At 35.9% G+C, this 12273-nt stretch overlaps 1 protein-coding gene across 6 annotated transcripts in view; it reads left to right on the forward strand.

Annotated features, from left to right (window-relative positions):
• Window positions 1–12273, forward strand: part of ARID4B (AT-rich interaction domain 4B) — a 146548-nt gene that overhangs the window by 84082 nt on the left and 50193 nt on the right. For all 6 annotated transcript variants that reach the window (XM_034662494.1, XM_034662496.1, XM_034662497.1 and 3 more), the window contains exons 8-12: window positions 1450–1588; window positions 6035–6114; window positions 7773–7849; window positions 9064–9218; window positions 12157–12229. In XM_034662494.1, the coding sequence (XP_034518385.1) occupies window positions 1450–1588; window positions 6035–6114; window positions 7773–7849; window positions 9064–9218; window positions 12157–12229 (524 nt within the window). The remainder of the gene's footprint in view (window positions 1–1449; window positions 1589–6034; window positions 6115–7772; window positions 7850–9063; window positions 9219–12156; window positions 12230–12273) is intronic.

A 12273-nucleotide genomic window follows, 5' to 3' on the forward strand; every position in this document is an offset into this window, starting at 1 on the left:
TTGTCTTCTATAGTCATTAGAAAGCGATGAGATAAAAGTCATTGCCCTTGAGAAACACTTCTAATCAATTAGAACTCACACTTGGGAAGTCTGTCGTTACTATCCCAAAATGTGTGCCTATTTTTAAGGTTTTGTGCTTTGCTAATATGAAGGTATATTGTTTTTTTCTACCTCCTACTTACTTTCTATGTCCCTACTTTAAACTGCTTTAAGTGCCATTTGAAATGCACTAGTTCTCAGCAGCAAACTTGAAGTATTTGCTTTGTTTTTACCAGGGGACAATTTTTAAGTCACTTGATCATTGAAATCAAATAGTGATATTTCCCGTATTACTCTAAAATATTTAATTTTGTAGTAGTTTTTGCTTTTTTTATAATTGAAATATATAAAAGAGTGATATTATGTTGCCATCCCTTTGGAAAGGCATCAAGACAAATTTAGAGTATATTAGATTTGTCTCAGTCAACCAAATAGTTAAATCATGTTTAAGGTTTTAAAATAATCTGTCAGTTTACATTTTTTGTCAGTGAAATTGGTCATTGACAACTATCTCAAAAATGTTTTTATCCCCATAGGTAATTAATACTAACCATTCTTCTATTTTATTTTGTAAAAAAGAACGTACATTGCAGTCTATTCATTTCTTAGTGTCTTTGCTTGCTCTGGGCGTTTGAGCACTCAATTGTTAGAATCTTTGTTTTCTTTAACACTGATTGTGGGCTTTCTTGGAACCAGATTCAGAGTAGAATTATTGTTTTTCCTTTTTTGTTTTACTTTTTGCTCTACTTTTGTCTAGCAACAAGTGGATGGCTTTAGATAGTTCCTTTTTCCGCTGACACTGAACTTCCTTCTAATTTATTAGTCCAATATACAATGTAAACTGAAAGGAATTTCTAACATAATACAAAATAACAGTACTGTACAGTTTATCAATGCCTAGTTTGTGTATAGTTGATATTAAGGATAGCATTGGTGATCTCTTATCAGATTGTCTTCTCTCCCCACCTGAGCCCCCAATAAATAAAGATCTTCTTCCCCTTTTTAAAATTAGCTTTGAACTGGGAGTGTAAAATTACTATCTTTAGAACTTCTTTAATCTGAGAGTTGGATCTAAATATATTTTAGTGTAGTACTGGGATGTTTCATATGGGACCTTCAGCTTTTTGTGAATTTGGGGACCAGTGTTACTCTGTTCTGTTTTTCCCCTTTAACCTTTTAAAGTAGCATGAAATAAACCCAAAGGATGTTTAGGAAGATGATGTGCTTTCTTCTAATGATAACCTTTTTTTTATTCTTTAGAAATTTAGAAAACTATTTAAAAATATAAACTTGCCGTTCTGTAGGTTTTAGAAAATGGGATAAGATTTCTAGAATACCTATATTTATCAATTTGGTATGTTCATTCTTTGTGAAGATAAATGGAAATATCTTATTTTTTTCTTTCCCTAGACCAGAGGAAGAGTCTTCATCATCCTCTAGTGATGAAGATGAGGATGATAGGAAACAGACTGATGAACTACTAGGAAAAGTTGTATGTGTAGATTACGTTAGTTTGGATAAAAAGAAAGCACTATGGTTTCCTGCATTGGTGAGTAACTTCAGTATAAAAAAGTTTAATTTCAACTATTTAGGTTCATGAAGAAAGCAACTAGTAATCTTACTAGTGTTTTTCATAGAGTAGGGAAATGGTTTTAACATCATTTAGTTTACACAAAGATTACTTTCAAAATCGTCTTTGAGTACCAAGAACTCTTAAAGTCATCCAAGAAAGGCAAAATTATGGTAATTTTAGAGGGTATGTATGTGGGAGTTCGTTATACTGCTGTCTCTATTTTGGGTAGCAGCTTCATAATGCAAACTTTTAAAACTCCTAAATTCATCATGCAATAGAGTGCAGAAGAAGAGAATCTTTTTCTTTCTACTGTTATCTGCAAATGATGTCTATTTATCGTTCTTTTCAGTGAACATGACTTGTATTCTTTATCCTGAATGCTTATCAGTTCAGTGTTTTACACAAAGTAATTGCCCAATAAATGCTAGCTCTTACAATTAAAACTTACATTGTATCTTAAGATTAATACTAAAGAGGGCAATTACTTGTTGTAATAAATAGAAATACTTTACGATACTTTTGTGCCTCTGCATACATCCATCTATCCATCTTTATAGTTATTGGATGCCTGCTATCTGCAAGGACTGTGTTAAGACCTTTACAAAGACTATAAGGCAGGTAATATTATTTATCCTCGCTTAGAAATCAAGAGACTGAGTATTGGAAAGGTTAAGTAACTTGGTTAATGGTGAGCTGAAAACTTAAGTGTCCGTGTATGTGATCTAAAGCACTAAGATTTCTTTGTAAGAATTTCTTTTGAAAACATGTTTTAAAAAAGTTTTGTGTGTCTTTTTCTAAAATAACAGGAATATTAATTTTTCACTGTTAGTATATTCACTATTAAGATTCTCTCACCCATAGTTTCTAAATAGTTTCCTTGATGATGAGAAAAATATTTAAGGGTTTATGATGTTGAATTGTCAGTAATTGGTGTAGGAACCATCACAGTATTGTTTACAGAATCTTAGAATTATTCATATCTGTAATCCTCTCCCCCAAATTTTGAGATCTTTTGGACAGTGATGAATAATTTTTGTCAACTAGAGTGTGAACTTGTGTTCTTGATCAAACAGTCTTGACATAATCACATATTCTATTTGGGTTTCAATGTTTAAAATTAGTTTTTATAAATAGAGTAAATTTTACAAGTGTTAGTAACATCACTGTGTTAGGAAACGCTTGTGTACTCCTAGGACTTGTAAGTAGCCCCCATGTGTTGAGCACCTGCCATGGCTAGACCCTGTGTGAAGCTGGTTCACATAAGTAGTCTCATTGAATCCTGAGACTGGAAAAAAAAGGGGGGGGTATTTACCCTGTTTTAACAGGAGGAAATCTTAGCTTCCATGACTCACACAGTCTTCCTTTTCATTTTCCTTCACTGTTTCTCCTCTAACCAACCTTTAAATGTTGTTGTGCAAGGTTCAGAATATATCACTCTATTCCCTTTAGGGTGATCTCATCCCCTTTTATAGCATCAGTTGCAGTGTTAACAAACTGAAATGCCTTAGGGACCAAGAAAATCACATACATGGGTGAACAGGGTGAAGTATGGATTATTGTTCCTGTGGCAGAATGGAAAGCGAACCCACTTACACACCACCACCAGCACTAGCCAAAGCTACCATATGTGTAGTTTTTGAAACCCATGAGAAAGTGTGAGTCCTTCAATAGCTCAGTTGGTAGAGTGGAGGACTGCAAAACCCATGAGAAAAAAAGAAAAAGGTAGATTTTGTTCACAGTTTTAGACCCAAGTTTAAGCCCCCAGTATTTAGACTGTTGACTCCCAAGTTTATATCTTACAGTTCAGACTTCCATTCTGAGCTCTGGACTTAGGTATCTGTCTATTTTAGTATCTCCATTTGGATGTCCTTCAGCCATCTTAAAACTTAAGTTTAAAACTAAATGTACTCTCTCCTCCCTCTTTCCCAAACTTGGCCCTCCTCCAGTGTTGCCTTTCACAGTGAATGACATCATTTGCACAAGACAGAAACCTGAGTATCTTCTGCTCACTCACCTCTTCACTTCCCTAATTACCTCTAATATTCTCTTTCCTTTAATATGTCATTGCCACCACTCTCCATCCGACTCACCACCTCTCTTACCTGGATGATTGTGCTGGCTTTGTCTCTTTCAACTCTTGCCCTTCTCTGGCCCATTTTCTTTATAACAGCCAAAGTAATTTTTTAATTTTTATTTTACTTTCATTTATTCTTTTTTTTAAAAAGTTTTATTTATTTAAGTAATCTCTGCCCTCCCCCCCCACGTGGGGCTTGAATTCAAGACCCCTAGATTAAGGGTCATATGTTCTTCTGACTGAGCCAGCCAGGCGCCCCCAAAGAAATTTTTATTTTCATTTTTTCAAAGTAATTTTTAAAAGGCAGATCTATTATAACATTATTCTGCTTCAGAGCCTTTCCTTAGGGATTTTAGATTTTATCCTAAGAATTAACATGGCCTAAAAGACTGGAAAAATCTGAACCCTTCTTATCTCCCTTAATCAGTCCGGGCAGAAAGTTAGCACACTGATCTTTTGCTCTCTGGGACGGGTTCCAGTGCTTGCTGTCTCTGGCCCTTCCCATTATTTGTTTCCAGTGCTTGCAGCACACCCCTTAGACCACACACACGTGATCCATGTACATCCTTTGTCAGGCCAATTCCTACTCACTCTTGAAAGCTGAGCTTAAATGCTGTGTCTTCAGGAAAGCAGTCCCTGACTACCCAGTTAAGGACTTAACACAGTAGCAGTTAAATGCACGTGCTCTCACTTGTTCAGTGCTTGTCTTCCCGGCTCTAGGGTGCAAGCTCCATGTGGAGAGGAGCAGTGAGTGTCGTGGTCCCTTGTTCTCAGGCATCTACTACAGTACCTCTAGGTGGCAGTCAGTATCTGTAGTGTGACAAAAGGAGTCCGTGAGCAAATGCTAAGCATTTACTTCAGGACTTTTTTTGAAATGACAGGGAAGTTTCCCTTGATGCTTATAACGTACAAAAGGCTTCTTTCATCAGGGAGTTCGTTCAGAATGCCATCAACATTTAAAGAATGCCTAGTGCAATGCAGTTGCAGTTATGGAAACTGTGAACTAACTTCTTAAAAACTGAATTAGAACTAACCTGTTTCTTGCTCCTTTCTGACCTGTGGTGAGAGTACGTGCCTTTCTGTACCATTGTGTCATTTGTCAGAGCCAATGAGCCCATCCTTAAAACAAACCTGTCATATTTACTTAGCTCATTTTCATTTAGAAATATAACTGTTCTGTTAACTTGTTCTTGGTATACGTAGTGGGCTGTCTTGGAATTAAAATACTAAAAATTTACAGGTGTCTTGCGTCAGTCTTTGGGAAGGGCCGCTTTAACCTCACTTTAAATAGCAGCTGAGGTGGCTCCAGCTAAGTCCTCTCTTGGGTAGTGATCAGTCCTACTCAGCCTCCATGTCCTTTTAAAAATGTTTCCTCTTTAGGGGCGCCTGGGTGGCACAGCGGTTGGGCGTCTGCCTTCGGCTCAGGGCGTGATCCCGGCGTTGTGGGATCGAGCCCCACATCAGGCTCTTCCGCTGTGAGCCTGCGTCTTCCTCTCCCACTCCCCCCTACTTGTGTTCCCTCTCTCGCTGGCTGTCTCTATCTCTGTCGAATAAATAAATAAAATCTTTAAAAAAAAAATGTTTCCTCTTTAGAGTGGGTAGTATTATGAAGAAATTTTAGGGGCGCCTGGGTGGCGCAGTCGTTAAGCGTCTGCCTTTGGCTTGGGGCGTGATCCAGCGTTCTGGGATCGAGCCTCACATCAGGCCCCTCTGCTAGCAGCCTGCTTCTTCCTCTCCCACTCCCCCTGCTTGTGTTTCCTCTCTCGCTGGCTGTCTCTCTCTCTGTCAAATAAATAAATAAAATCTTAAAAAAAATTTTTTTTTAGTGCCTGTTGTATATATTTAAATGTAAATAGTAAGTAGAACCTCATCTAAATCTTTTTAAAGATCGAGACTGCTCTGATTGAGGTTCTGGTTCTGGCTGCCGTTTTGGTTCCCGCTGTTCCCCTAGCCGTGCTGCACACCCTCTGTTAAGGCTCAGGCTTTTCCTCCGTTTTCCCCTTGTATGCCGGCGTTCTATTTCAGACTAGAACTTGGTCCTCAGCATCCATCTAGGCATGGCCATGTTTCTACTTTCAACACAAGCCTGTGCCAAAAACAGTGTGGTGAATCCAGAGAGCTGGAAGGGTAGAGGATGTAAATTTAAAATTACTTTTGTGTATTCCCACATGTGTGTAGCTGTTTACCCTACAGACTAAAATTAGTTTTTAAACTTTAAGCTGAAACTGTTTTTTGAAAGGATTTAAATAGTTGATACTTACGTAAATTTACTTACGTAAATATCTATATTTACGTAAATATCTATAAATGTGCTTTCAGTTCTAATAGTTTTACACTTTTTTTTAAAGGTGGTTTGTCCTGATTGTAGTGATGAAATTGCTGTGAAAAAAGACAATATTCTTGTTCGATCTTTCAAAGATGGCAAATTGTAAGTATGATTCACTAGGGATGAAAAACACGCTGTTTTTCCAAGTTAGGATAGTAAATGATAAATTAGTTATTTTTAATGACTTATGCTTTTGCTTTTCATCATACAGAATGTTTCAAAGTATGATCGTTTTTCACATTATCATTTAAGCGGTCTTACAGTCTGCTTTCCTTGTTCATTTTTTTTTTTCTAAACTCCCAGAGTTTCTGGACTCTCAGTATTGCCTAGTTTGTTAATATTTGCCTGTATAGTAGCTGGTGATTTGTTGAGGCAAATTTAGATATATCTACTATAGCTAATATTTGATTGCTATATTTATTGATGTTTATTGTTTTGGAATGTTTAATTGGGCTCTAATATTTTTAGTTCTGTCTAATGGTTACACTGATAGCTGTTGTATAACATTCAACTTCTGCAGTAGTATTATAAATGTATGTTAGTTGTTCAAGTGATTTCTCCTGTAGAACTTTTTTGGAACTGAATTACGAATTTCTATTTTTTTTTTTTTAAGAATTGCACGACTAGGAAAAGTCATATATTTTTTGACTTTGCCTTATTCCATGTCTACCTTAAAAAGATCATCATGTTTTAAGATTGGTGTTTGGGTTTTCAGGTTCTGAAAAGTGATTTTTAAAAACAATCTATGAATTGAATACTGGTTTGATGATATAAAGAAATTATTGTTAATTTTTAAATGTGTAGTACTGCTATTTGTTATAGTTTTAAAAAGAATTTTCTTTTAAAGCTTCATAGTGAAGTATATCATAAATCAAATTGGGATTTGCTGTAAAATAATCCACATGGGGTGGGAGGAAGTAGGTAGAGATGTAAATGAAACAATGACTATCAGTTCATGATTATTGTAGCTGGGTAATGGATATGTGGTGGTTCATTGCGCTATTCTATCTCCATTTGTATGTATTTGAAATTTTTAAAATCAATTAAAAAATAGGCAGGTTAAAAATGTATTTGGAATAGTTTTCAGGCTTTTGTAGATTGACTGATACAAGCCAAATGCAGAAGAGCTGAATGTTGCAGATCAGTGATTTATTATTGTAAGATAGGAGGTATATGTGATATATATGAGAGAAACTCTCCCAGTTGCTTGCATCTGACCCTCTCCCTATGGTTGGGAAGTTCCATGAAGGATCTTAAATTATATATTAGATGTTTGCTTGTGAGCCCAGAATACACTTTAAAAACAAGTATTAAAAGAACATTTACATTATAAGCAAGTACATTTTCTTCCAGTCTTAAATTTAGTCATCTCTTGTGATTATCCCAAGACAATGGCACATTCTTACTATTTGACTTCTTTTTTATTGGATTGATCCTGCTATCCAAATATTTTCATTTATTATTATTTTGGATAGCAGGATCAATATTTTCGTTATTGCATATAGCCAGGGACTCTTTGATATTTGAGAATACCTCGTAAAATATCTCTCAAGGAGGGGTCATTCTGTAGATGATTACATATTTTACATCCTACCTAGCGTTTTATTTGGGAGTTGCAACACTGTGCAGTCACTTTCATTGTAAATGTTAATGTTTCCATATTTTCAGTATCTTTCTGTGGTGTGTAATTGGACTCTTAATCTCTGTTGTGTTTTTGTGGCTTTTTTTTTTCTTTAAAATTAAAAAAAAAAATGATGTAGTACTTCAGTGCCAAGAAAGGATGTCCATGAAATTACTAGTGACACTGCACCAAAGCCTGATGCTATATTAAAACAAGGTAAGGATCATCTTGGAATAATTTATGGTTAATTTAAAAACTGCTGAAGTGTTTTTGAAGATCAAACTTGGTTTTGCTCTTTAAAAAATACATATTTTTGAGGTTCTGTCTTTGAAGTTCTATTTGGTTCTGTGTGAATTATACTTTTGTAAATCCGTGTGTCTTTTGCTATTATAGGGCTGCTTTTTCTTTTTTAGCTTATGATCAGGGGCAGTAATCTAAGAGTGGGAAGGTACTAGATCATCAGCCAATTGCTGTAGACTTGCTTTTGCCCAGTAAATAACATATTAGTTCCTGAGGATGGTAGAAACAGGAATCAAAAGTAATTTCGATTTGGCATTTCTCATAGTATAAGAAGAGTTATATTTTATTGAGGAATATACCATAATTGCCTTTCTTACTTGATTTTTGGCATTGTAGACAACTTTATTTTCTTATTGCCCAAGTTGAAAATCACCAAGAATTTGTGGCTTACAGTTCATGTCCATAATAATTTGTCTCGCTAATTTTGGTTTAAGCTAATTATTAATATAATTTTAATTCAGGTTTTACTAGGAATGAAGATAACATATGTATAGTATATTTTCAGCTATTGTATGTTCATTAAAGTGGCTCTGTGCTTGGTATATAATGCTATTTAATAGTCATTTGTTGGATCAATGATCAGAAATTTACCTGTCTTTTTTTTTGTGTTTTTAAGATTTTATTCATTTATTTGACAGAGAGAGACAGCCAGCGAGAGAGGGAACACAGGCAGGGGGGAGTGGGAGAGGAAGAAGCAGGCTCCCAGAGGGGGAGCCTGATGCGGGGCTTGATCCCAGAACACTGGGATCATGCCCTGAGCCAAAGGCAGACGCTTAACGACCGTGCACCCAGGCGCCCCAGAAATTTACCTGTCTTAAAGTTGTTTTTACTAGGCATGTTTAATTTTTGTTTAAAAGAAAAAAACCTGCTCTTTTCTATTGTATTTGTTTGAACCTAAGTCACCTTCCAGTAGCAGTAGTTTGCCATCTATAATTTGGGTGCCCGATGTTAAGACTGCTGGGTATTTAAGTGAGTCGCTGCAGTGCACAGTGCCTGGCGCACAGCAAAACTTGATAAATGTCAGTGGTATTAGCACAGCGGTTAACAATTTTTTTTATCTTGTTTAATGTTATTAGACAAATCAGTTGTCTTAATTTCTCCAGTTCACATAGTTTTGGTCCTCTCTGCAGCCTTTGATCAGGCCCTTGAATTTCATAAAAGTAGAACTATTCCTGCTAACTGGAAGACCGAACTGAAGGAAGATAGTTCTAGCAGCGAGGCAGAGGAAGAAGAGGAGGAGGAAGATGACGAAAAGGAAAAGGAGGATAATAGCAGTGAAGAAGAGGTAAGGACAAACCGTTGATGTCTTTTAAAATTCAGAGTAACAGTTGGGTTTCCTCTATGAGTTAGGATTTGGCACAAAGTCATCACTCACTTCAGTGTTTTTAGTATTAGACATATTTCATAATAAAAAGGTGCTTGTGCTATCCATCATAACCAAGTAGTTTGCTTGCTTATTTAAAATAGAAATATGGTCTTGTGAATTAAAAATATTAAGTGAATTAACAATATTAAGTTAGTAACCTCAAAAATGTTTTTTAACCTTGCCGTGCTTTTGGTTTATCAGATAATAAGGGAAATACCCACCTAATATAGCCAAGTGCTGCTTTCACATGCTTTTCATCATTGTGTGGCCAGCCGTCACCTCCTACAGTGTTTTCATCTGCGTATTTTATTGAATACCTAGAGAAGTATAAAGTATGTCTTCCATCTAGTATTATTAAAAGAATAATCAGCAAAAAAGGATTAATAGCTCTTTGATTCAGAGAATCTTAATTATATCTAATACAAATGGGTGGATAGTACTCATCAGATCATAATTAAGGCATCTGTGAATTTATATGGATCAAGGAGATAAAGTTTTAGATTTTACTGTAAATGGTACTTTAGGTCTAGCAATGATAAGTACCAACAAAAATTTCCATGATACTACTAGTGACATTGCACCACCGTACTCGTTAATGGTCTGTTGAATGACTTCCTAAAAGTTATTGGTGAATGGTAGATAGTGAAGGCTATATATTTGACCATCAAGTCAATTAGACTGAATGTTTTCAGGAAACTAAGTAAGTTAATGTCCATATGTAATATTTTAGGTAAGTTATTAAATTCTGCCATCTAACTGTAATGAACAACTATTGATGAAATAGGATTGTTTTTGAGTTTATGTTTTATGACAGTGCTTTATAATGACAGTGTGTAGTGTAAAAGTTTTTCGGCTTCAGTCTTCCCCACTGCTTTCTGTTTAAGATGCCAAAATGAACAAGCAATCCTTTGCTTAAAACCGCCCCAGTAGTTTCTTATCACCCTACCAGTCAAGCTTCACTTACAGAACCTCCTTTACAGTCAGGCCCCACCTTTATATCCCTTCTCTTGGCATACTTGCCACTTTGAACTTGATGTTGTAGCCATATGAAATTACATACCTTGTTCCTACTCAGCCTGTACACATACCATTGCCCGTTGCCTACAGTGCCCTTCCCTATTCTTCCCCACTTAGCCTAGCCAACTCCTGTTCAGTTTTCAAAACCCTACTAACATGTCATCTCTGTAAAGGGAAACCTTCTGTGAAGTATCCCCTCCCTCACCCGAGGAAAGTCAATCACTCCATTTGCTAATCTAACCTAATATCATTCCTTGTGCATGTTTTTGTTATTTATACCTCCCTGCACCGCCCCAGCTTATTGTCTGTTTTCTCCCCTATAAGCTCCTCGAGGGTAAAGAACCCTGTGTTACTTGACAGAGTGTCTGTCAGAATGCATAACATGTAAATAAATGAGGGTCAGTAAGTATTAGTTACTAAAATTTTTGTTGCTTGTATTTGCTTTATAAATGTTTTTGTAAAAGCAAATCTGGTTTCCAGCTTAAACATTTTCTTAAGTTAAATAAAAACTTCACTGAAAGATTGTTGTGACAGGAATACATTTGGCAGTTTATGAAAGTCACATATGTATCAGAGGGCATCTAAGATAGTATCTAGAAAGTAGATTCCCTTAGATTTGTATCTGATTACTTTACCAAAGCCTAGCTTCTGCAGACCATGTTTAAATTGAAAAGTGCAGATTTTTTTTTATAAACAAATTAATAATTGTCATTTATTCTTCTCTGCTCAACCAGCAGACCTAAAAGTTTATCAACATGGGTTTTGTTTCTGGCTTTTAACTTGCCTTCCTTTGCTCTGCTAGCTTTTAAAAATAAAGGGGTAAATGTCAAAACAATGGCCTTAGACACATGATTTTTAGAATTAAAATGATGGATTTATTTAGATAATCAATTGAAAAGTATGCTCTTAAGTTTTACCATCAGAGATACATTTGTTTCAGCCAGAGTAACTGTAAGGCCTAGGTGTGGCTTTTGAATCACTTTCTTTGCAGTCACTCCGAATCGTGTTCTCTAATGGCAGGCTCCATCGCTTGTGTTTCTTTTATTTGATTGAGCACCTAGCACAGTGCCTACACTTACTGGTGCTCATTAAGGGCTTTGTTGAATGGATGATAGTCACTGCATTGATGAGTTCCTCCATCTCACCTACTACCCTGCTCCTTGCAGGTCGCTTCAGGACCAGCTCCCTACTGCCACAGCCCCTGGCCACAGCAGCAAGAAGCTAGTCCCTCCCTTGTAATTGATAAATCGGGGAACTATTTTATTACTTGAAGATTTCCCTAAGTCTGAATCTTCAGGTATTGTAGATCAAGTTTGTTCCCCACTTTACTGATTTTATAAGCTTGAAGTGCTATACAGTGGGGCTGTATATAATGAAGGATAATTGTAGTTACAGCTAGTGGGACCCACACCTGTGTAGTTCCAGAGGAGCAACAAGAGAGTCAGTTTTGATGTTAAACCCTGACCCAGTTTAATATAAGTGAGAGTAGGTCTTCTTGAGCCTGTGGCCCTGATTTAAAGAATAGATATTTGATACGGTTAAAAGTTCATGAGCCGTCTTTCTAAGTTTCATTTCTTATATGAGAATTTACATTTGGAATTGTCACTACTGATAATACCTTTTAGGACATATTCCTTTGGAAAGCATAAAATGTCTAGACAAATGTCTAGACTTGCCTGGTTTTGAACAGCTTAGTGTTAAGAAATAATTTTTACTTGGTAAAAAAAAGCCTTTGAAATATTTTAGTGAGTATTAGTCTCTGCTATTGGTAGGAAATCTTGTATTATTAAAATGCTTCCTTGAGGAAAATAATATTCTCTTCTTCTGTGACTAAAATTAGGAAGAAATAGAACCATTTCCAGAAGAAAGGGAGAACTTTCTTCAGCAGTTATACAAATTTATGGAGGATAGAGGTGAGTTTTTTTAATTCATGATTAATGTTATTTATTTTTTTTAA

The sequence above is a fragment of the Ailuropoda melanoleuca genome, chromosome 6 (genome assembly GCF_002007445.2).
Source record: "Ailuropoda melanoleuca isolate Jingjing chromosome 6, ASM200744v2, whole genome shotgun sequence".
Classification (NCBI taxonomy): domain Eukaryota; kingdom Metazoa; phylum Chordata; class Mammalia; order Carnivora; family Ursidae; genus Ailuropoda; species Ailuropoda melanoleuca.